General features: G+C 45.6%; 1 protein-coding gene across 5 annotated transcripts in view; it reads right to left on the bottom strand.

Moving 5' to 3' along the window:
* Positions 1-456: 456 nt before the first annotated feature.
* Positions 457-25413, bottom strand: part of LOC112246533 (protein Jade-1-like) — a 225215-nt gene continuing 200258 nt past the window's right edge. For all 5 annotated transcript variants that reach the window (XM_042309073.1, XM_042309074.1, XM_042309071.1 and 2 more), the window contains 2 exons: positions 24352-24483; positions 457-6966 (listed from right to left, as the gene is read on the bottom strand). In XM_042309073.1, the coding sequence (XP_042165007.1) occupies positions 6041-6966; positions 24352-24483 (1058 nt within the window). In that variant the 3' untranslated portion in view covers positions 457-6040. The remainder of the gene's footprint in view (positions 6967-24351; positions 24484-25413) is intronic.

The following is a 25413-nucleotide window of genomic DNA, read 5'->3' on the forward strand; positions in this document are numbered from 1 at the left end:
CATTCACTAGGCCTACAACTTGGGATGTTTTGTATGTTATGGGGCAATCGATCTCACAACCTACATGTGAAATACAAGTGATAGAAACAGTCTCTGACAACAATCCAGGGAGTATCTAGTCTAGTTACCGCCGAGTCCATGTAGTGGCCCAGATAGATTCAGAGTCGCACTGTGTTGAATCAATCAACCTGGAATGCTCTTTAAAGGGGAATTCTGGCAATGATACATCCATTTTTTGGACTTCTAAACTAATGATATCTAGCCATTGATTCTTGAAGCATATAACTTATAAATGCCTCATGAGCTTAGTTCAACTATCGTACCCTATCCCTCAACTGTTTACCAAAAACTGTTGGGGTGTCTGCTTTGTTGTTATTTCAATCGCAGATTGCCCTTTAAAAAGAAGAGATGAGCTGTTGGGATGGTGACCTGAACAGAGAGACGAGCGAGAGCATGTGTACACAGAAAGCACTGCTTTATTGACTACACTGGTCAACCACTCTAGAGTGCCGGGGGGAGGAGGGGGGAACAGGGTCATAGTGGACGCAGCCGTCGTCAAGGCAACACAAACAGCATGCAGATACAGTCACATGGAACATCATATTGCTTTTTAATGTTTTGCTTAACATTGAAATTGTACAAAAAGGAAAAATAGGTTTTTGCACTAATGAAAAATACATGTTTAATTTTTCCTCCTACAAAGAAGATTCTAATACAAGAAAATAAATATTGCAAAAAAAAAGCCCCAAAATAATTTAAAATAGCTTTTCTTTTTAATATATGTTCAATATTTATCTTTGCTATTAACAAATGGCACAATATTCTTTGAAACAAAAAATACAGCAGGATAAACTCCTGCAACATTCATATTATCGTATTGTATAACTGATGCAGATAGAGCCAAAATGGGTGTGGAATTGAATTGTACACGGCAGCAGTAGATTTCAGCGCCTTTTAAGGACAAATAACACAGGCAGGTGGAGGAGGGAGGAGGAAACCATGTCAGAGTCTGCTTTGATAAGAGAGATCACTGACTCCTATCAAAATGATGGATGTGACCAGTAGGAGATACAGGACAGGTATTTAGAGAGTTATCATCCCAAATGTCACCCTGTTCCCTAGTGCAATACTTTTGACCAGAGCCCTAAGGGCCCTGGTCAAAAGTAGTGCACTTCATAGAAAATACAGTGCCATTTGGGATGTAAGCCTGAATTTGGAGGCAGAAAAGTGATGCCAGATCAGTTATAAAAACTGCAAAAAATCTGAGCTTGGCTCACTTGCAGAGACACTAATGGTAAATTGGCCCAACCTTAGGAGGAGCAGCTGTGGTTTTGGATATTAAACCTTATCTCCTGGAAATGGACTCATAAGTGCATACAGGTCAGGAAACGAACATTGCGAAAAACATTTGAAATGTCATTGGATTACATTTTTATTTTATTTTTAAGTTTGAGCCTCTAACTTCTGGAGGGGAACTATTGGTTTTAATGAGAGCAACACATTCTGTGACCCTGCTGGTCAGAAATAGTTTGCGTGCATCCCAAATGGCATCCTATTTCCTTGATAGTGCACTACTTTTGAACAGGGCCCGTAGTACACTATAAAAGGAATATTGTACCATTTGAGACCCGGCCGCTGTGCTGCCAGAGAACAGGGGTTAGTTTCTTGTAAGCGTTCTCCATGGAGGAAGTGAGAGAACAAAAGGTCTCTTCCAGGCTTCAGCTGCACGCTGTTCAGCACACTGGAGAGCCGGCCTGGCCAATTGAACTATCAGCCCACCGGGGAGCCGGCCTGGCCAACTGAACTATCAGCCCACCGGGGATCCGGCCTGGCCAACTGAACTATCAGCCCACTGGGGAGCCGGCCTGGCAAATTGAACTATCAGCCCACTGGGGATCCGGCCTGGCCAATTGAACTATCAGCCCACTGGGGAGCCGGCCTGGGCAAATGAACTATCAGCCCACTGGGGAGCCGGCCTGGCCAACTGAACTATCAGCCCACTGGGGAGCCGGCCTGGCCAATTGAACTATCAGCCCACCGGGAGCCGGCCTGGCCAACTGAACTATCAGCCCACCGGGATCCGGCCTGGCCAACTGAACTATCAGCCCACTGGGGAGCCGGCCTGGCAAATTGAACTATCAGCCCACTGGGGATCCGGCCTGGCCAATTGAACTATCAGCCCACTGGGGAGCCGGCCTGGGCAAATGAACTATCAGCCCACTGGGGAGCCGGCCTGGCCAACTGAACTATCAGCCCACTGGGGAGCCGGCCTGGCCAACTGAACTATCAGCCCACTGGGGAGCCGGCCTGACCATTTAAACTGCAATTAGCAATTCCCCCTTTTGTTTTATCAAATAATTTTCTCTCTGGTTGTATAAAACAAAAGCAAAGAAAGCAAATAAAATGAGCTCCAGTAAAAACAGAAGTGTTTGCACTGAGTTTGTGTGACACACAGAAAAAGGGAGAGACGGCTGTTGTTCAGATTCCCTGCCTGTTTAAGTACACTGTCTGGACAGGGCGCAAACACTCTCTCTCTAAGCAGCAGAGTGACAAACACTCTCTCCACTACACATGCATGTCATTATTTGACCTTAAAGTTTGTTCCTTTGATCCTGCTGTGCTTCAAAACAATGAAGGAGTCAAGGCGGGCTGGCGGAACACTGAAGCAGGGAGGGGAGTGAGACAGAACCCTAGTCTGTGGGGTGGGTGTTGGATTGGAACCATACTTCACTGTGTGCAAGCAGTCCGTCAACTGTCAGAGAGCTAAAGCGCCAATAACGAAGCAGTTGGTCTGATTATGAGTCAGCAATCTAGTTATATGAGCCGCGGCAGAAGCGTTACAAAAACAGCTTGCGAAGGCTTTTAACAAGGAAACAAAACGGTCTCTAGTACAGTATTATACACTATTGTTGGTGCATACAAAAACCAGATAGGTAAACGGCAGTCGAACTACTACAGCCTTGAACCAGTTCCCTATGGGAGGAAGCAACTAACACAGAAGAGGAGATCCTTCTCAATGACGTTATCGTTGTGTTCTGTTAGTGTGCTGATGGCCTTTTCACGCTACAAACGACAACAACAGCAACAGCAGCAGCAGTTCCTAGGTGGTACGGAGACAGCACTAGGACATTCATCCACAGCTACACCAAAGCATCCTTTTCTCAACCCTATTTCAGGGGACCAACCGTCCGAATGTATGTTTTGTTCCAGCTCAGCACTAACACATCCTAAATTCAACTGATCATCAATTTGATGATCTGTATCAGGTGTGTTAGTGTGGGCTGGAACAAAACATGCAACCCTGTGGGTGCTCAGGAATGGGGCAAAGAAACCCTGCTTGAGGAGGTTAATAGTAATCCATAGGTACTCTGTCGGATATTACTGTCCATCGAGGATATAATACCATCTATCCCTCCATCCATCTATAATCTGTATGAAAAGTGCAGTCACCTGCTGCCTGCTGGACTAAAAGACCTCACTACCTCACTAAAATGGCAGCCTACTGTTTCTGAGAGGAAGCGGAGGAAGAGGGCGTAGATGCCCCACTCCAATAATAACAACCTGTTTTCTACTACGTTAGGGGCCGTACATGAAGGGCTCCGTCTAAAACACTGTCTAGTCTAAATTGGTGTATATATTGAATATTGAAACCAAGTTTACATTTCATCGTCTTAGCAACACGTAAACGACTAGGTGTTTGGGTGGATTCGGTGGGGCTACTACAGCGCTAACCCTATTCATCCACCCAGACGACCTATTTGCAGACAACAATAAGCATGGTTGTTGTTATTGTGTACGTTGCAATCATAGAGTAAGAATGAATAGAATGTGCTACTCATTCTATTTCTATGGTTATACTGGTCTGTCTCCAAGGGTTACGGTGGATGGAAAGGAAGTGGCCAAAGGAAGTAACCGGACTGGCTGCAGACAGACAGACAGACAGAGCCACCTGACCAATACACTGTTTTAGGGGGTTTCATCCTGAATATGGGTCCCATCCGGGGACCGGACAAAAACACAAAAATCTAGTCATCTTCTACATTTCAACTCTGTGATAACAGCACTGGGGGTGTCAGTGGGCTCTGAACCATCAGACACACACACACACACACACACACACACACACACACACACACGGTTCAGCAGCATTCAACTCTTCCCAGGTAGGGGGCAGGGGGGAACTGCGACACTCCATCCAGAGTAGGTCAGTGGCACAAAGGGCCAGTAAGTAACAGCCTTAAGGGAGCAGGGAATGGGAGGGTCCAAGGTGGAATAGTGGTGGTGGGTGTTAAAGCCGAGCCACACCAGGCCAGAGCAGGCCTGAGCAATGCAGAACTCCCAATTGAATCGACTAGAACAACGCTGCTGGCATCAGGTAGATTTCCGTATTCATGTCCTTCAGCGGATCACATGGTGACACCGGAGAGTGAGGCTGCGTCCCAACCGGCACCATGTGCACTATCTAGGGAATAGGGTGTTGTTTAGGACGCTACCAGAGTGAGTGCATGCTGCCCAGTTTGTTTTACACTGTTCTTTGGCATCATCAACTCAGGAGACAGCCAGTTGGGTAGTAGAAGTAGCAGTAGTAGTGTACTGATTGAGACAGGAGAAAAGCTCTCAGTACAGTAGTAGTCAGTTCAAACAGTGAAGCTTTGCCAAAGGAACTTTTTCTATACATACTTATATGTATAAAATAGCCTTTTTATAGTATAATATATTTACGGTTTAACTTTGATTTCAATACATTTTCAACCCCTCTTATATGTCTTCTTCGATTTTTTTAAACCCTGAGAAAATACTGTGGACCACTTTAAGTATAAAATACAACTCTCTGAGACAAAAAAAACAAGAGTTAAAACAAATTTACAAAGAACTAAAAAAAGAAGTCAGAATCCAGGAGTCTGTACTGTAGCTGATTATACCACTCGTCTGACGGGAGCAACAACGACTCCAGAAGTTGCTTTGTTGGGGCAGCAATTTGCACAAATATGGTAGAACTGTGTATCTGTGTGGCTTTGCGTGCGGTTGGGTTGATTCATGGCAAAAGCTGTATATACATCCTTTTTTAGGCACTACAATTAAGGTCATCTGTTTCGGTACGCTTGATTACCAATACAACAGGTTTCCCTTTTTTGATTGTAACAAATCAGATTATAGAAGTGATTGATAAACTCATTTTGGGGGAGCGACAGAAGGCACACAATTCGTTAAATATTGTTTCTCCAATGATTCAAACGGAAGAGGAGGCAGAGTCAGTGAAGAGCTGACGTAATTCTCAAACAGTATGTTACAACAACGGCAGAATGCAGAGGGAGTAGCTTTGAGAATGTAATCATGTGTGTGTTTGTGTAATGTGTGTGGTGTATATGTGTGTGAGTGTGTTTATGCACAATGTTTGCATTACAGTTCCTGTTAGCTATTTGTGCTTTTAAAGGCTAATATGTGTGTGATATTTTCTGTATATTTCTCAGACTGATGGGTTAGCCCATTAGACCTGTTCTGGGTCTGATTCTGAACTGAAAGGCTTTTTAAACACCATATCCTAAGGATTGCATCATGGGATCCATATTAGGTCATTTGAAAATAAGTGATTCACCTGAACTAGCTTATAATGTCCACAAAGTATTCACCCCAACTCTTGTGACCCCACGTTGCTAGAAAGGGTTGATGACATGGTTTACCACCATGTTATACATCTAAACCAAATAAAACCTAAACGTAACGTAGTCCAAATCCACTTTCTCTTCTTACATCATCATACAGTTACTTTAACTACTAACATCGAGGGCCTCATTGTTTAACTATGTAGCAGCTACATTCAAATCCCCAGAACAGAGCAGATAAACTGATTCATGACTAGTGATGTACCAAGATTTGGTTCATTAAATCGATCTAGAAAGAAAATAACTACAATTTTAATATCAAGAGCACAGACAGAAGCCGTGGCAGAGGGAGCTGGGATGGAGCTCCAGTCAGTCTGAGAAAACAGTGTGTATTCTGGTCGATGGTGTGTGTATGTGTGCGCGCGTCTCAGTTTTTTCTACAAAGCCAGCACGCTCCTTCTCAGCAGGTCCTCGCTCCCAGAATGCAACTGAGCCAGACGAAGCTTGCGGGCGCTGGAGTGTGTGTCTGAGTCGCTCTGCTCGGCGTCAGAGAAGTAGCAGTCTGTCTCGGGGCCCAGCAGTGATGACGATGTCTCCTTCACTGGGTGGGAGACGGGGTGGGGGTCCCTCTCTCTCTCCCTTTCCAGGGGGCGCTCTACAGCTTCCTGCAACACCCCACCCTTCCCCCGGGACTTGCCCTGCCGGTGCAGGCGGAGGCGCAAGGCCGTGCGGGGAATGGGACCCCCCCCTGACCCCCACTCAGGCACTGTCCCAGGACTACTGCATGGGGGGAAACAGGAGACCAGGGGGGAGGACGCTACCCCAGTACCCGTGAGGCTGTCCCAGGGGCCACGCTCCTCCGAGATGTGACAGGAGTCCATTTTGGAGGTGGGCGGCTGCGGGGGCGGGTCCAGGGGGGCCTCAGTGCTCCTGGTCTGGGGGTGGCGGTGGTGGAGGGCCTTGGTGCCCCGGGACCTTTCACCTCTACGAGCCCCATGGCCTGGCCTCTCCTCTGCCAGTAGAGCCCCCTTGGCTGCGGTGGCTGCAGCAGCAGGGGGGGTGTCAGTTGTTGCTGCGGCGGTGTTGGTGGTGGAGTGATGGCCCCGGGTTCGGGGCTTGCCCCGGGTCTTGCGGCCCAGCTGAGGGGTCTTCCAGGTGGACTTCATGGAGTGGTCCATCATAAGGCTGAGCAGGTTCTCCTCTCCCTGCAGCAGCTGGTCAGACAGCAGGTTGGCCGTCTTGTCACGGTGCTGCCCGGCTTCCAGGGCCCACTTGCTCAGCATGTCATCAGCCGTGATCTGCACCGACTGGGCCAGCCAGCTGTCAAACAGGGAGTTGTCCAGAGGGAAGGTCTTGGGGAAACCTGGGGGAGAGATAGACAGACGAAAGGTGAGAGGGACCATAGAAACCACACTACAGAGCAGGGGTGTCAAACTCACTTCCTGGAGGGCAGTGTGTCTGCTGGTTTTGTTATTTCCTTTCAATTCATGTCCAATTAAGACAGACAACTAGGTGAGGGGAGATGCTAATTAAACATTGACCTTAATTGATCAATTAAGTACAAGGGAGGACTGAAAAACAGACTCACGGCCCTCCAGGAATTGAGTTTGACACCCTTGATCTGACTATGACCATGATTGTAATGAATAATGAATGTCTGTGGGAGGTTAGTAACATGAAATGTTCCATCCAAAATATAAAGCCTTCTGGGAGGAAGTCTGGAACAACCCGGGAACCCATAGGAAGAAGAAGTTTGGAAGAATCCTGGAACCCATAGGAAGAAGAAGTTTGGAAGAATCCTGGAATCCATAGGAAGAAGAAGTCTGGAACAAACCTGGAATCCATAGGAAGAAGAAGTCTGGAACAACCTGGGAACCCATAGGAAGAAGAAGTCTGGAACAACCCGGGAACCCATAGGAAGAAGAAGTCTGGAACAACCCGGGAACCCATAGGAAGAAGAAGTCTGGAACAACCCGGGAACCCATAGGAAGAAGAAGTTTGGAAGAATCCTGGAACCCATAGGAAGAAGAAGTTTGGAAGAATCCTGGAATCCATAGGAAGAAGAAGTCTGGAACAAACCTGGAATCCATAGGAAGAAGAAGTCTGGAACAACCTGGGAACCCATAGGAAGAAGAAGTCTGGAACAACCCGGGAACCCATAGGAAGAAGAAGTCTGGAACAACCCGGGAACCCATAGGAAGAAGAAGTCTGGAACAACCCGGGAACCCATAGGAAGAAGAAGTTTGGAAGAATCCTGGAACCCATAGGAAGAAGAAGTTTGGAACAACCCGGGAACCCATAGGAAGAAGAAGTCTGGAACAACCCGGGAACCCATAGGAAGAAGAAGTCTGGAACAACCCGGCAACCCATAGGAAGAAGAAGTCTGGAACAACCCGGGAACCCATAGGAAGAAGAAGTCTGGAACAACCCGGGAACCCATAGGAAGAAGAAGTCTGGAACAACCCGGGAACCCATAGGAAGAAGAAGTCTGGAACAACCCGGGAACCCATAGGAAGAAGAAGTCTGGAACAACCCGGGAACCCATAGGAAGAGGAATTCTAACAACCTTGGAACCCATAGGAAGAGGAAGGACTGACTGAGTGACAGAGTACAGAATGGGGGATTTGACCACACTTTCTTTCACTGAATTTAAAATAATTTCACAGCCAGTATGTGTGTGTCCCAAATCGCACCCTATTCCCCATATAGTTCACTACTTTTAACCAGAGACTTGAAGGCTGGTCAAAAGTAGTGCAGTACATAAGGAATAGGGTTCCATTTGGGACTCACCCTATCAATCCACTTCCTGTGTGAGTCTAAACAATTCATTAGCCCTGTTCTTGGTCTGTCAGTCCGTCTGTGCTTTGTCACCACCACCAGGGACTTTCACTGTCAAACGCAGCTTTTGGAGACGATGCATGCTGTCTGTGTATATAAGATATGCATGGCTCCTTGTCTGTCATTATGGCCCAGTGTTAGCTGCCAGAGCCTCTCTGCAGCCTGGCAACTCCGGTTCTCACAGGGCCAGTCAATAGAGGGAGAGAAAACCAGAGGTGGGACCAAGTCACTATTATTCGAGTCACAAGCAAGTCTCAAGTCAAAAGGTCTGAGTTCAAGTCGAGACCCAAGAACAACGGGTCGAGTCTCGAGTGAAGTCCAAGTCGTGCATTCTAAGAGCAAGTCAAGTCGAGTCACAAGTCTTAGGTCAAGTTAAAAAAAAGCTAGGTATGGAATGTTCAACTACAAATCTGTGTCTATTTATTGAGGCTACCAGGCCTTTTCATTATTTTGTCTACAACACATTTTGATGATGTAATTGTAAAATAGGGAGATGTTGCAGTCATAAGAGCATGAAATCAGCAGAAGGCAAGGCAGGTTGACATGCTCAGAGTGTAGATGTATTTACAGGTCTTGGTGATCCAATGGTGAAAGCACCATATCATACAAAACATACAAGTACATTTAACAAATATACACAGGCTTGCTGATTCGTTGAACATGGCACGTATATAACTACAACCAGTTAGCAAGTCGGAAATTTCTGAGCATTTCCTAGTTGACTAGTACGTGAACGCGGCATCTGTGCCACAAAATGAGTGACAAAACCACAGAGGCGCAACTACTCCAACATTGACACAATCGTCACTCACATCAGTTTAAATGACCTTTGTTTTAGGCAATCTGAAGAACTGAGGGAGGACACCAATTATATTTTGTATTTTTTACACCCTGGCTAGCACAGGGAAGAGAATAATTACCTCTGGCCCCCTCCCGTACTACCGAAGGGGTTCGGAACGTTTCATCCGACTTTTTGCCCTGAACTTGTAACCGAAGAAACTTTGCAACGACAGGAATGTCTCTTTTTGTGACAACTGTGGGAGCAACCAGCACTTTTTTAAAGAAACGGGATTCACCCTAATTGCAGGGGTTCCAGGATTATTTCCAGCAACATCGCAAACTGTATTAGAGACTGACAGACATGGTCTGGTAGTGCTCCAGTTCTCCCTGTCAGAATAAGCAACAGAGGACTTGGAAAGCATATTAACTCCTATAGAAATGGCACTATGGCTATTGTGAGTAACCTACTTTATGTTCCTTTAACTCGAGTTAATACAAACAGTTATCGCCTACCATTCTGATGGATTGGAGACTGTCAGAAAACGTGGTTGTAACTTTAATAATTTGGTTGTTATTCCATTGGTTACTTCGAGGCAGATGCCCCAGAGGCAGAGGGGCCCACACTCATAGGACTATGGCGCTTTTAAATGTTAGAGCAATCACAAGTAAAACCTTTCTCGTGAATGACCTCTTTACCTGGTTAAATAAAGGTGAAATAAAAAATAATAATAATAAAATTAAAGAGTGAAAAGTTGATTGCATGTTTCTAACTGAAACATGGCTGTCATCAGACTGTAGTGCCGCTCTTAATGAAGCCTCTTCCCAGACGACAGCTTTTCATACTCTATCAGAAAAAGGAAAAAGGGTGGGAGGACAGCCTCTGTTTTTACTAATGCTCTCAGCTGTAAGGTCATTTCGTTTGGCGATTTTGGGTCTTTTGAGCATCATACTTTACTGTTTAAATGTCAGCCACCAGTGCTGGCCATAACCCTGTTTAGGCCACCAAAACACTGCCCCACTTTCTTTACTGACTTATCTGAAGTATTGTCTATTGTCCTTGAGAACTATGATAAAATCATTGTGCTGGGCGATATTAATATTCATGTTGAAAAAGACATGGACTCCAGGGCCATTGAATGTATTAATCTTTTGAGCTCTATGGACTTTATCCAACATGTTACTAGGCCCACACATAACCGGCCGTACTCCAATAGTCAAAGGTATATGAAATACAAATGGTATAGAGAGAAATAGTCCTATAATTCCTATAATAACTACAACCTAAAACTTCTTAACTGGGAATATTGAAGACTCATGTTAAAAGGAACCACCAGCTTTCATATGTTCTCTTGGAACTTAAACGGCAGCTTTTTTCTGGCACATATTGCACTTTTACTTTCTTCTCCAACACTGTGTTTTTGCATTATTTAAATCAAATTGAAAATGTTTCATTATTTATTTGAGACTATAACTTGATTTTAATGATGTATTATATTAAGTTAAAATAAAAGTGTTAATTCAGTATTGTTGTAATTGTCATAATTACAAATATATAAAAATGAATCGGTACCAGCTTTTTTTGGTCATTCAATCGGTATCGGCGTTGAAAAATCATAATCGGTCGACCTCTAATTATGATATTCTGAGAGAGCAACTTGGCAAATATAACAAGGCAATTAGAAATGCCAGACGGGCTCATTTCTCTAACTTGATCACTATAAATCAGAATACTTAGAGAGTGCTCTTCTCTACCATTGATGGCCTGATAAATCCTACCCCCGCAAACCTATGTGAACTTCCCTCTACATCTAAACGTGACGAGTTTAAGGCATGTTTCAGAGATAAGATAACCAACATTATCTTAGAGCCAACACAGATGCTAAACAGCTCTCTGTCCTTGTACTCTTAGTGCTGCATTCCACACTGTTGATCATAATGTTGTTCTGGACAGACTGGAGAGGTGCGTTGGCCTCTCCGATCCACTTCTAAATTGGTTTAGGACCTATTTAACCGGTCGAGAGTTTGTCACCATTGATGAACATAACTCAGAGAAAATACACATCACATGTGGCGTTCCACAAGTTTAGATTTTGGTTCTGGTACGGTTCAGTTTATATATGTTACCCCTGGGCAGAGTTATCAGAAAGCACAGCATTGATTTTCACTGCTATGCAGACGATACACAACTTTTACATTTCTGTGTCACCAAAGGATTTTAGCTCCACGGATAAATTATTGATTTATTAGTGATTTAAATACTTGGTTGGCTCAACTTCCTCCTGCTAAATCAAGACAAGACTGAGGTACTTAATGTTGGAGCGAAAGCACAGAGAGAGAATCTAGCCACACATTTTAATTCACGGGAAATAAAGATAAAAACACCAGCTAAAAAACGGAGGTATTATTTTAAATTCGGAACTAAATTTCCAATCACACATTAGGAATGTGACTAAAATAGCTTTTTAACACCTGGGATACATTGTCAAGATGTGGCTGTTTCTCTCTCAGACTGATACAGAGAGACTCATCAAAGCTTTTATTACAAACAGGCTTGACTACAGTAATGCTCTCCTGTCTGGTCTACCCAAGAAAGCCATCGGTCAACTGCAAAACATACAGAATGCTGCAGCACGGGTACTGACCAAGACCAGATGGAGAGCACACATTACACCGGTTTTAAGGTCTCTGCACTGGCTGCCTGTGAGTTTTAGAATTATTTAAGATTCTTCTATAGATTTTTTAAATCAATCCATGATTGTGCACTCCAATACAATTCAGACATGCTTTTAAGTTCTGTACCCAGTAGGTCCCTCAGGTCCTCTGGCACTGGCCTTTTAACTATCCCAAAGCCTAGGACCAAGACGCATGGAGAGGCAGCCTTTAGTTACCATGCCCCCAGACTCTGGAATAGCCTGCCAGAAACTGTGGACATATTGAAAACATATATTTTTTGCTTTGCTTTTCCTCTGGGTGCTTTTTAGTTGTTCAGTTTGTGTCATTCTTTTCTTTTGTATCTTATGTTTGTTGTGTAGTAAATATTTCAGCTTTTATTTCAATGTTTTTAATTCGTTTTTTTTAATTGAAAATTGCGTCTGAAATGTGCTGTATAAATAAAGCTAGATTTGATTACTCCCGCTCCCTCAGTCTGGGAGATGCTGTATGATATCAGAGACAGTAAGTTACCAACTAAAGAGATGTTGACCATGTTATCATCTCAGCACAGAGACACACATGGATGGAGGGAAGTAAGGAAGGAGGGAGGAAGGGTAAGGAGGAAGGGTGTGGGATGCAGGGAAGGAGGAGAGTACAAAACAGAGATGATACTCAGCACACTTCTCTACCTCCCACTGCCATCCACTCTACAGTACCTTATTAACTCTAATCTACTTGTACCTGATTCAATCTAGTCTACTGTACCCGATTCACTCTACTGTACCTTATTTACTCTAGTCTACTGTACCTGACTCCCTCTAGTCTACTGTACCTGATTCCCTCTAGTCTACTGTACCTGATTCACACTACTGTACCTTATTTACTCTAGTCTACTGTACCTGATTCAATCTAGTCTACTGTACCTGATTCACTCTAGTCTATTGTCCCCAATTCACTCTATTGTACCCGATTCACTCTAGTCTACTGTACCTGAATCACTCTATTGTACCCGATTCAATCTAGTCTACTGTACCTGATTCACTCTACTGTACCTAATTTACTCTAGTCTACTGTACCTGATTCCCTCTAGTCTACTGTACCTGATTCACTCCAATCTACTGTACCTGATTCACTCTAGTGTACCTGATTCTCCACTGTACCCGATTCACTCTAGTCTACTGTACCTGACTAACTCTAGTCTACTGCACCCTACTCCCTCTAGTCTACTGTACCTGATTCAATCTAGTATACCTGATTCCCTAGTCTACTGTACCTGAATCACTCTATTGTACCCGATTCAATCTAGTCTACTGTACCTGATTCACTCTAGTCTATTGTCCCCAATTCACTCTATTGTACCCGATTCACTCTAGTCTACTGTACCTGAATCACTCTATTGTACCCGATTCAATCTAGTCTACTGTACCTGATTCACTCTACTGTACCTAATTTACTCTAGTCTACTGTACCTGATTCCCTCTAGTCTACTGTACCTGATTCACTCCAATCTACTGTACCTGATTCACTCTAGTGTACCTGATTCTCCACTGTACCCGATTCACTCTAGTCTACTGTACCTGACTAACTCTAGTCTACTGCACCCTACTCCCTCTAGTCTACTGTACCTGATTCAATCTAGTATACCTGATTCCCTAGTCTACTGTACCTGAATCACTCTATTGTACCCGATTCAATCTAGTCTACTGTACCTGATTCACTCTAGTCTATTGTCCCCAATTCACTCTATTGTACCCGATTCACTCTAGTCTACTGTACCTGAATCACTCTATTGTACCCGATTCAATCTAGTCTACTGTACCTGATTCACTCTACTGTACCTAATTTACTCTAGTCTACTGTACCTGATTCCCTCTAGTCTACTGTACCTGATTCACTCCAATCTACTGTACCTGATTCACTCTAGTGTACCTGATTCTCCACTGTACCCGATTCACTCTAGTCTACTGTACCTGACTAACTCTAGTCTACTGCACCCTACTCCCTCTAGTCTACTGTACCTGATTCAATCTAGTATACCTGATTCCCTAGTCTACTGTACCTGATTCACCCATAGTGTACCTGATTCTCCACTGTACCTGATTCACCCTAGTCTACTGTACCTGATTCCCTCTAGTCTACTGTACCTTACCCCCTCTAGTCTACTGTACCTGATTCACTCTACTGTACCTGATTCACTCTAGTGTACCCAATTCACTCCAGTCTACTGTACCCGATTCACTCTAGTTTACCATACCCGATCCCTCTAGTCTACTGTACCTGATTCACTCTAGTGTACCCAATTCACTCCAGTCTACTGTAGCTGACTCCCTCTAGTCTACTGTACCTGATTCACTGTACTGTACCTGATTCACTCTAGTGTACCCAATTCACTCCAGTCTACTGTACCCGATTCACTCTAGTTTACCATACCCGATCGATCCCTCTAGTCTACTGTACCTGATTCACTCTATTGTACCCGATTCACTCTATTGTACCTGATTCACTCTATTGTACCCGATTCACACTAGTCTACTGTACCTGATTCACTCTAGTCTACTGTACCTGATTCACTCTAGTCTACTGTACCTGATTCACTCTATTGTACCTGTTTCACCATAGTCTACTGTACCTGATTCACTCTAGTCTACTGTACCTGATTCACTCTAGTCTACTGCACCTGATTCCTCATAATGACATTGACTAGACAAAGAGGTGTCAGGGGGTCACACCAACACAACCTTCAACATTCCTGACCGACCCATCCCCTGTTAGAACCTCCTGTTACCCCACTACCTAAGGCTACAGCCACACCAGACGCATGAACACTGATTCAACCGCATATGATCTACATCATTGTCTGTTTTTGTTCGTCAAAACTACAACTCAAGACAACTGTCAGACGAGTTACATACATAAAAATAAGGACGTTCTGACCCAAATGGCACAGTATTGCACTAAATAGGGAATAGGGTGCCATCTAACACCTGTCCAATCCCTCTATTGTTCCCTCTCCTCTAGCCAGTCACGTGTTCCTCCTCCCCCTCTAGTCCTTAGAGCCCTGTGCCCAGCAGGCCAGGAAGAGCTGCTGTGATGGCGTCATCAGCACCCCCAGGCCAGCAGTTTCCATGACGCAGCATCAGCACCAGCACCTCTGCTGGAGACAAGAGACCTGAGGAGAAGGTATGGAGGGTTGAAGAGGGGATGAGAGGAGGGGAGGAGAGGTGGAATAGAGGGAAGAGAGGTGGAACAGAGAAAATGAAGGAGGGAGAGGGTGAACAGAGAGAAGGGAGGGAGGGAAGAGAGGGGAACAGAGAGAAGGGAGGGAGGAAACAGAGAGAAGGGAGGGAGGAAACAGACAGAAGGGAGGGAGCGGGGAACAGCGAGAAGGGAGGGAGGAAACAGAGAGAAGGGAGGGAGGAAACAGACAGAAGGGAGGGAGCGGGGAACAGCGAGAAAGGAGGGAAGAAACAGAGAGAAGGGAGGGATGGGGGAAACAGAGAGAAGGGAGGGAGCGGGGAACAGAGAGAAGGGACGGATGGGGGAAACAGAGAGAAGGGAGGGAGCGGGGAACAGAGAGAAGGGAGGGAGGAAACAGAGAGAAGGGAGGGATGGGGAAACAGAGGGAAGGGAGGGAGGAAACAGAGAGAAGGGAGGGAGGAAACAGAGCGAAAGGAGGGAGGAAACAGAGAGAAGGGAGGGAGGGGGAAACAGAGAGAAGGGAGGAAACAGAGAAAAGGGAAACAGAGAGAAGGAAGGGAGGGAGGAAACAGAGAGAAGGGAGGGAGGGGGAAACAGAGCGAAGGGAGGGAGGAAACAGACAGAAGGGAGGGAGCGGGGAACAGCGAGAAGGGAGGGAGGAAACAGAGCGAAGGGAGGGATGGGGGAAACAGAGAGAAGGGAGGGAGGGGGAAACAGAGAGAAGGGAGGGAGCGGGGAACAGAGAGAAGGGAGGGAGGAAACAGAGAGAAGGGAGGGATGGGGAAACAGAGGGAAGGGAGGGAGGAAACAGAGAGAAGGGAGGGAGGAAACAGAGAGAAAGGAGGGAGGAAACAGAGAGAAGGGAGGGAGGGGGAAACAGAGAGAAGGGAGGAAACAGAGAAAAGGGAAACAGAGAGAAGGAAGGGAGGGAGGAAACAGAGAGAAGGGAGGGAGGGGGAAACAGAGCGAAGGGAGGGAGGAAACAGAGAGAAGGGAGGGAGGGGGAAACAGAGAGAAGGGAGGGAGGAAACAGAGAGAAGGGAAACAGAGAGAAGGGAGGGGGAAACAGAGGGAAGGGAGGGAGGAAACAGAGAGAAGGAGGGAGGAAACAGAGAGAAGGGAGGGGGAAACACAGAGAAAAGGGAAACAGAGAGAAGGGAGGGGGAACAGAGAGAAGGAAGGGAGGGAGGAAACAGAGAGAAGGGAGGGAGGGGGAAACAGAGAGAAGGGAGGGAGGAAACAGAGAGAAGGGAAACAGGAGGGAGGGGGAAACAGAGAGAAGGGAGGGAGGGGGAAACAGAGAGAAGGGAGGGAGGAGGGAAACAGAGAGAAGGGAGGGAGGAAACAGAGAGAAGGGAAACAGAGAGAAGGGAGGGGGAAACAGAGGGAAGGGAGGGAGGAAACAGAGAGAAAGGAGGGAGGAAACAGAGAGAAGGGAGGGAGGGGGAAACAGAGAGAAAGGAGGGAGGAAACAGAGAGAAGGGAGGGAGGGGGAAACAGAGAGAAGGGAGGGAGGAAACAGAGAGAAGGGAAACAGAGAGAAGGGAGGGAGGAAACAGAGGGAAGGGAGGGAGGAAACAGAGAGAAGGGAGGGAGGAAACAGAGAGAAGGGAGGGAGGAAACAGAGAGAAGGGAGGGAGGACACAGAGAGAAGGGAGGGGGAAACAGAGAGAAGGGAGGAAGGAAACAGAGAGAAGGGAGGGGGAAACAGAAGGAAAGGGAGGGAGCATGGAACAGAGAGAAGGGAGGGAGGAAACAGAGTGAAAGGAGGGAGGAAACAGAGAAGGGAGGGAGCGGGGAACAGAGAGAATTGAGGGAGGAAACAGACAGAAGGGAGGGAGCGGGGAACAGCGAGAAGGGAGGGAGGAAACAGAGAGAAGGGAGGGAGGAAACAGAGAGAAGGGAGGGAGGACACAGAGAGAAGGGAGGAAGGAAACAGAGAGAAGGGAGGGGGAAACAGAAGGAAAGGGAGGGAGCATGGAACAGAGAGAAGGGAGGGAGGAAACAGAGAAGGGAGGGAGCGGGGAACAGAGAGAATTGAGGGAGGAAACAGACAGAAGGGAGGGAGCGGGGAACAGCGAGAAGGGAGGGAGGAAACAGAGAGAAGGGAGGGAGGAAACAGAGAGAAGGGAGGGAGGAAACAGAGAGACGGGAGGGGGGAAACAGAAGGAAAGGAGGGAGGAAACAGAGAGAAGGGAGGGAGCGGGGAACAGAGAGAAGGGAGGGAGGAAACAGAGAGAAGGGAGGGATGGGGGAAACAGAGAGAAGGGAGGGAGCGGGGAACAGAGAGAAGGGAGGGGGAAACAGAGGGAAGGGAGGGAGGAAACAGAGAGAAGGGAGGGATGGGGAAACAGAGGGAAGGGAGGGAGGAAACAGAGAGAAGGGAGGGGGAAAACAGAGAGAAGGGAGGGAGGAAACAGAGAGAAGGGAGGGATGGGGGAAACAGAGGCAAGGGAGGGAGTGGGGAACAGAGAGAAGGGAGGGAGCAGGGAACAGAGAGAAGGGAGGGAGGACACAGAGAGAAGGGAGGGAGGAAACAGAGAGAAGGGAGGGGGAAACAGAGAGAAGGGAGGGAGGAAACAGAGAGAAAGGAGGGAGGAAAGAGAGAAGGGAGGGGGAAAACAGAGAGAAGGGAGGGGCGGGGAAAAGAGAGAATGGAGGGATGGGGGAAACAGAGAGAAGGGAGGGAGCGGGGAACAGAGAGAAGGGAGGGGAGAAACAGAGAGAAGGGAGGGAGCGGGGAACAGAGAGAAGGGAGGGAGGAAACAGAGAGAAGGGAGGAAACAGAGAGAAGGGAGGGAGGGGGAAAAAGAGGGAAGGGAGGGAGGGAAGAGAGGGGAACAGAGAGAAGGGAGTGAGGGAAGAGAGGGGAACAGAGAGAAGGGAGGGAGTGGGGAACAGAGATAAGGGAGGGAGTGGGGAACAGAGATAAGGGAGGGAGGAAACAGAGATAAGGGAGGGAGGAAACAGAGAGAAAGGAGGGAGGGGGAAACAGAAGGAAAGGGAGGGAGCGGGGAACAGAGAGAAGGGAGGGAGGAAACAGAGAGAAGGGAGGAGGGGGGAGGAGGGAGAAGGGAGGAAGGCTAAGCTAGGCTAGGTAAAACTAGGTAAAACCAGAGAGCGTGGAAGGCTGAGCTAAGCTAGGTAGAACCAGGGAGGGAGGAAGGCTGAGCTAGGCTAGGTAGAACCAGGGAGCGTGGAAGGCTGAGCTAGGCTAGGTAGAACCAGGGAGCATGGAAGGCTGAGCTAAGCTAGGTAGAACCAGGGAGGGAGGAAGGCTAAGCTAGGCTAGGTAAAACTAGGTAAAACCAGAGAGTGTGGAAGGCTGAGCTAAGCTAGGTAGAACCAGGGAGGGAGGAAGGCTGAGCTAGGCTAGGTAGAACCAGGGAGCGTGGAAGGCTGAGCTAGGCTAGGTAGAACCAGGGAGCATGGAAGGCTGAGCTAAGCTAGGTAGAACCAGGGAGGGAGGAAGGCTAAGCTAGGCTAGGTAGAACCAGGGAGCATGGAAGGCTGAGCTAAGCTAGGTAGAACCAGGGAGCGTGGAAGGCTAAGCTAAGCTAGGTAGAACCAGGGAGCGTGGAAGGCTAAGCTAAGCTAGGTAGGGCCAGGAATGCGCTGGCTGGGGCAGAGCCAGACTTGTGTTTGTGCAGGCCCCGCTACAGTCTACTGATTGTTTTCAGGTGCTAACCGTCACCCTGACAACCCCACATACGCACAGAGCAAGGGAAAGAGGGGGGAGCAGTGAGTTTCAGAGAGAGAGAGAGAGAGCTCTGTAAACTCAACATCTGAAAAAACACAAATTAAGTGTTAAAATGATTCCCAAAGTATCAGTCTGGGGATAGAGCTCAATATCAACACCCAGAAGACCCTTAAGTCGATTCCACGACGTAACACTCAGAGGGACTCTACAGTCCTCTGTCTGACATCCTGGGTGACCTTTAGTGATGGGGAGGAAAATTGCTGCAGTTACATAACGGGATATCATTTTTTACGATATATCATATCATTTAGAAAATATCGCAATATTATTTTGGTGCTAGTTGGCTGTACCTGCAGCAAAACACCAGTATTTTTCCTTCATAGTTTGTTCTCCATCTTCTTTTTAAATAAGGAGCCAATTTGTTTTCAGCACCTTTATTTCCATGACTGATAACTTGTTTTCTCATGGCTCTCTCTTGTCCCTCTGCAGCAGACATATTCTTAGCAATATGTTAGGAACATTAAATTGGAAAAAAATCACAGTATCAAATCGCAATACATATAGAATCATTAGAATTGCAATACATATCATACCTAAATATTGTGATAATATCGTATCGTGAGGTCCCTGGCAATTCTTAGCACTCGTGGACAGATGCCAGTCTGTGTCTGCTTCCCAAATTGCAACCTAAATTCTATCCAGGCGGTGTGGTCAGTGATGTATTTTGGGGTTAATCATTTCTGTTCCTTATGTAAATACTTTTTTATGCATGCTTATGGAATTATAAGACATACACTTTTCACACGTCGATAATGTTTGTTTATTTTGTTGCTATGGTCACCGGTGGGTGTCGCCCTTGTGTGAAGGCACTAGCAACTTTGACTAGAGGGACAAGTGGATACTCGGCAAATATCCACTCAGCCCGTCCCTCTGTGTATGCAAAGTGCTTAACTCTCTCCCTGGCGATATCTGATCTGGCATCGCAAGGAATCAACTGGTATCTCTAAATTACAGTATATCACTCCAACCGACAGGAGAGAGCCAACAGTGTCTGGGAAGAAGAATAGAGGACAGAATACCTGTAGTACTCCATCATTCATTTCTGTTGAGAAACAACACACACAAGACACAGAAACACAGCCACAATGAGTGCACCGTCCCTGGAGCAATTTGGGGTTAAGTGTGTCAAGGTAAACTTGGAGTGTATGTCAACCTGTTCCTACACAGTACAGCAACATCTGTCTGTCATCAGGAGTCTAATCAAACCAAAACTCCTTCTGCTGCTCTACCGGCCCATCCTCATCACTACTCTATTGAAGTATCTGATACCGCAACATGCTGACAGTCTCACACCACAATAAACTATTAAGGATCACCAACACGGCATTTAAACCGATTGGACCCCCCCGCTCCAAAACTCTCCCTACTGAATGAACGCACTATCCAGTGCAAAGCCTGCCACATGATCTCCAGCCCAGACTACTCACTCCACCACTGCTTCAGGACGAGTTTCATCCCAGGGGCTGCGACTATTATGAACAATTCCATGTACTGTAGCTTCCTCCTGGTGGGGTACTATTTATGGCTGACTGTTTCCTGCTGTGTTTTCTAAATATTTTGTGTATGCGAGCTGTGGCAAGATTTTCCTCTTGTGGGACAATAAACCTGATTCTGATCTACACAGACACAAACACACACCGTCCTCTGTCATGGAAACATGGTTGTCTGGTTTCTGACTGATGGTTGATGACCAACCTACTGTAAGTGACCTTACTGTCTATCGTCATGGTGTTACAGGTGTGTCCTGTGCTACAGGTGGACCTGTCTGAAGGCTGAAGTATGTGTTGGCAGTACAGAAGTTCAAAGCAAAAACAGTCAAAAAGAAAAAAGAAAAGAAAATGGAAATATCACATTTATATAAGTATTCAGACCCTTTACTGAGAACTTTGTTGAAGCACCTTTGGGAGCAATTACAGCCTTGAGTCTTCTTGGGTATGACGCTGCAAGCTTGGCATACCTGTTTTTGGGTAGTTTCTCCCATTCTTCTCTGCAGATCCCCTCAAGCTCAGTCAGGTTGGATGTGGAGCGTTGCTAAACAGCTATTTTCAGGTCTCTCCAGAGATGTTCGATCGGGCTCTGGCTGGGTCACTCAAGGATATTCAGAGACTTGTCCCGAAGCCACTTATGCACCGTCTTGGCTGTGTGCTTAGGGTCGTTATCCTGTTGGATGGTGAACCTCCGCCCCAGTCTGAGGTCCTAAGCGCTCTGTCGTAGGTTTTCATCAAGGATCTATTTGTTTTTTGCTCCATACATCTTTGCCTCGATCCTGACTAGTCTCCCAGTCCCTGCAGCTGAAAAACATCCTCACAGCATGATGCTGCCACCACCATGCTTCACCATAGGGATGGTCCCCCAGACATGATGCTTGGCATTCAGGACAAAGAGTTAAATCTTGGTTTCATCAGACCAGAGAATCTTGTTTCTCTTGGTCTAAGAGTCTTTAGGTGCCTTTTGGCAAACTCCAAGCCGGCTGTCATGTGCCTTTTACTGAGGACTGGCTCCCGTCTATCCGTCTAAACAGATATTTCTGTTTTTTTATTTTTAATAAATGTCCAAAATATTCTCAACCTGTTTCACTTTGTCATTATGTGGTATTGTGTGTAGATTGATGAGGATGACATTTTTTCCCCCAGCAATTTTAGAACAAGGCTGTAACGTAACAAAATTTGCCGAAAGTCAAGGGGTCTGAATACTTTCTGAATGCACTGTAGGATGAGCCATGACTTGAATGCAGTATATACACTGAGTAGTGATGCACCGATATGACATTTTTGGCCGATACCTATATCCGATATATAAACTTCTTCAATTTAAGAAAGATGGAGGCCACTTTGTTCTTGGGGACCTTCAATGCGGCAAAAATGTTTTGGTACCCTTCCCCAGATCTGTGCCTTGACAATCCTGTTTCGGCGCTCTACAGACAATTCCTTCGACCTCATGACTTGATTTTTGCTCTTACATGCGCTGTCAACTGTGGGACCTTATATAGACAGGTGTGTTCCTTTCCAAATCATGTCACATCAATTGGATTTACCACAGGTGGACTCCAATCAAGTTTAGAAACATCTCAAATGATGATCAATGGAAACAGGATGCACCTGAACTCAATTTCAAGTCTCATAGCAAAGGATCTGAATACTAATGTAAATAAGGTATTCATGTTTTAGTTTAACACATTTACTAAAATAAAATAAAAAATGTTTTCGCTTTGTCATTATGGGGTATTGTGTGTAGATTGCTGAGGAATTTGTTTTATTTAATACATTTTAGGAAAAGGCTGTAACATTCTTTTGTGGAAAAAGTCAAGGGGTCTGAATACTTTCCAAAGGCACTGTAGGGTATGTGGACACGTGGGACCTGATTCTTCTTTGGTATTGTTACAAAGGCTCCACCCACAAAGGGTCCAGTCACAAAGGAATCGCTGGGAATGAAGGATGCTTCTTGTTGGATATGTGTCGCTGTAGGACAAAGCATCTTCATCATGATCATCAGCTGGGGAGAGTTTGGACCCTGATATAGTAGGGAGAATCTCAATTGCACACTCCTCGCGTCCTCTCTCCTCACCTCCTTCTCAAAACTAGTGTTGTCAAGATACCAGAAGTTTGACTTCAATGCAGATACCAGGTTTAGTATCCCGATATTCAATACCAAAACTATACTTGATATCAAAAACGATACTCGATACCATAAAAAAGTGTATTAGCTAAAGTCACAGAACAACTACTGGACTTTATTTTTTAAAACATTGAACAATATGTTGATAACTGGTTGAACAACTAAAATAATAACTAGGGTATATTCTATTCTCAAAAATAAAACACCCAGAACAGAGCGGAACATCTTGCTGTAATCAGAGGGCTAATATAAACACTATGCATGTCCGTCTCTCTTGGCTAAGAGTTGAGGAGAGACTGACTGTTTCTTCATAAAAATAAGTGATGCAATGTGCTGAAAATTCTAAATCGTTTGCATATCAACTTACACACAGCTCTGACACACACTTACCCTACCAGACATGCCACCAGGGGTCTTTTCACAGTCCCCAAATCCAGAATACAGTGCATTCAGGAAAAAGTATTCAGACCACCTGAGTTTTTCCACATTTGTTTTTGCTTTAGAGCATTATTCTAAAATAGATTAAATAAAAAATATTCCTCATCAATCTACACACAATAAACCATAATGACAAAGTGAAAATAGGTTTTTAGACATTTTAGCAAATTTATAAAATATAAAAAATAGAAATACCTTATTTACATAAGTATTCAGACCCTTTGCTTTGAGTATCGAAATTGAGCTCAGGTGCATCTTGTTTCCATTTATCATCCTTGAGATGTTTCTAAACTTGATTGGAGTTCACCTGTGGTAAATTCAAATGATTTGGAAAGAAACACACCTGTCTATATAAGTTCCCCCAGTTGACAGTGCATGTAAGAGCAAATATCAAGCCATGAGGTCGAAGGAATTGTCTGTGGAATTGTTGTGGATTATTTGTATTATGACTTTTTAGCTCTGCATTGTTGGGAAGGGCTCATAAGCAAGCATTTAACGATGAAGTCTATTTGGCGCATGTAACAAATACAATTTGATGTCATGTGTAAAATACAGATTTTTTTTTACAAATGTGGTTTTGGAACTGCACTGATCTGCTTTGTAACACCTTTTGCTTAGTTGTTTCAGTGGGCTGGCCCTCATTAACTGCTCTATAAGGAAAGTATTACCATAGTTCGCTTCTGGAGACAGTTTTGTCAAGATGCGGATATGGAGGTATGATGTTTTCGCCATGCTGTTAGTGTTCTCTCTCTCCTCGCACTTTCTTCACAAAAGTGGCTTGCACTGTGTCAGCTGCATGCGGGGCAGCGTGGCTAGCTACTGCCCACTTGATAAGATTCAGACAAATTACTACAAGGACTCGATCCTCTCAATCGGTACATGACATGAAACACATACAGAAGTACCAAAAGTAAAAAATTCTAGTACCGGACCGTTTTTCATGTTCTAGTATCGAAAAGGTACAGAAGTTTCGGTATACAGTGCAACACTACTGAAAACCCATTGGATGAGAAGGTCAGAGGGGAGGGACCTCTGGCTTTCTAATCCAATGGGTTTTGAGAAGGAGGCGAGAGAGGACGCAAGGAGTATGCAATTGAGATTCTCCTCTGGTCTCCAGAGATGTGCACCTGCACACTCCCAATCATGGATTTGAAATGATTGGATTGGTGGAAGCATTGTCAGGGGGGAGTTTCCACCATTGTTAATCCATGACATGGAGTGTGCAAGTGCACACTTCCAGTGAAGGGTGGTGAGTCGGGAGGAGGATGTAGATGGTGTGAGACTGGACTCTCCTCTACTCCCCAAAAAGGGGGGGGAGAGTGTGTGGGTATTACATAAGTCAATAATTCACCTGGAAAACTCACACTACATATATACTCACCTGGAAAACTCACACTACAATAACTCACCTGGAAACTCACACTACATATAAACACAGACACCCCCCCTGTGGTGTGTAAGACTTACCTAGCTGTTTCAGGAGGGAGCCATTCTCACACTTCCACCTCTCATTCTTCTTCTCTGGACTGCTTTTCCGCCGCTCCTTCCCCCTCTCCTTCACCCCGTTCTGCTTTCCCTTCTGCCCCTTCATGGTTTTCTCTGCAGAGGAAATAGAGCAACATTACAGTGCAGCCATGCATGATGTTAGGGAGAGGCAAGAGCAGGCCTCTCCTAGGAGTTATTGTAGTGGGTGACTTTAATAAAGGATATTTGAGGAAAGCGCTCCCTGAAATTCTATCAACACATCTCCTGTGCTACACACGAAGAGAACACACTTGACTATTGTTACTGTCCCTTCTGGGACAGCTACAAGGCCTACACCCGCCCACCTTTCCTTAAACCAGAACACACCTTCATCCTGTTTCTTCCCGCCTATAGGCAGAAACTTAACCAAGAAGCTCCAGTGGTAAGGTCTGTTCAACTTTGGTCTGACCAATCGGAATTCATGCTTCAAGACTGTTTTGAGCACGTGGACTGGGAAATGTTCTGGGTTGCCTCTGGGAATAGTATCAACGTATACACTGATTCAGTGACTGGGTTCATGAGGAAGTGTATAGAGGATGTTGTTACCACTGTGACGAATACAACTTATCCAAACCAAAAACCGTGGATAGATGGCAGCATTCACAAAACTGAAAGGATGAACCACCGCATTTAACCACGGCAAGGTGACTGGCAACATGGGCGTATACAAACAGACCAGCTATGACCTCCGTAAGGCAATCAAAGAAAAAAAACAACAGTACAGGGACAAAGCGGAGTTGCAATTGAAGATAATGGAATTCATTGCCCTTGACAATCAACCGTTCTATGCCGTGGGTGATGTTGACTTTGGCAACTGGTCAGGCACTGGTACACACTAACATTACCAAGTGCGATGTTTTTCAGATGTTGCCCTACCGGAATTACACAGTAATAGCGTCACTGCTATTAGCTCCACAACATACTATGGAATGCTGTTTGGGTCTTTGCGTGTCAAAAAGATTACACATCAAATAACACTATTTAACAATATTTTTTTAATTTTAC

Source organism: Oncorhynchus tshawytscha, linkage group LG30 (genome assembly GCF_018296145.1).
Source record: "Oncorhynchus tshawytscha isolate Ot180627B linkage group LG30, Otsh_v2.0, whole genome shotgun sequence".
NCBI lineage: Eukaryota > Metazoa > Chordata > Actinopteri > Salmoniformes > Salmonidae > Oncorhynchus > Oncorhynchus tshawytscha.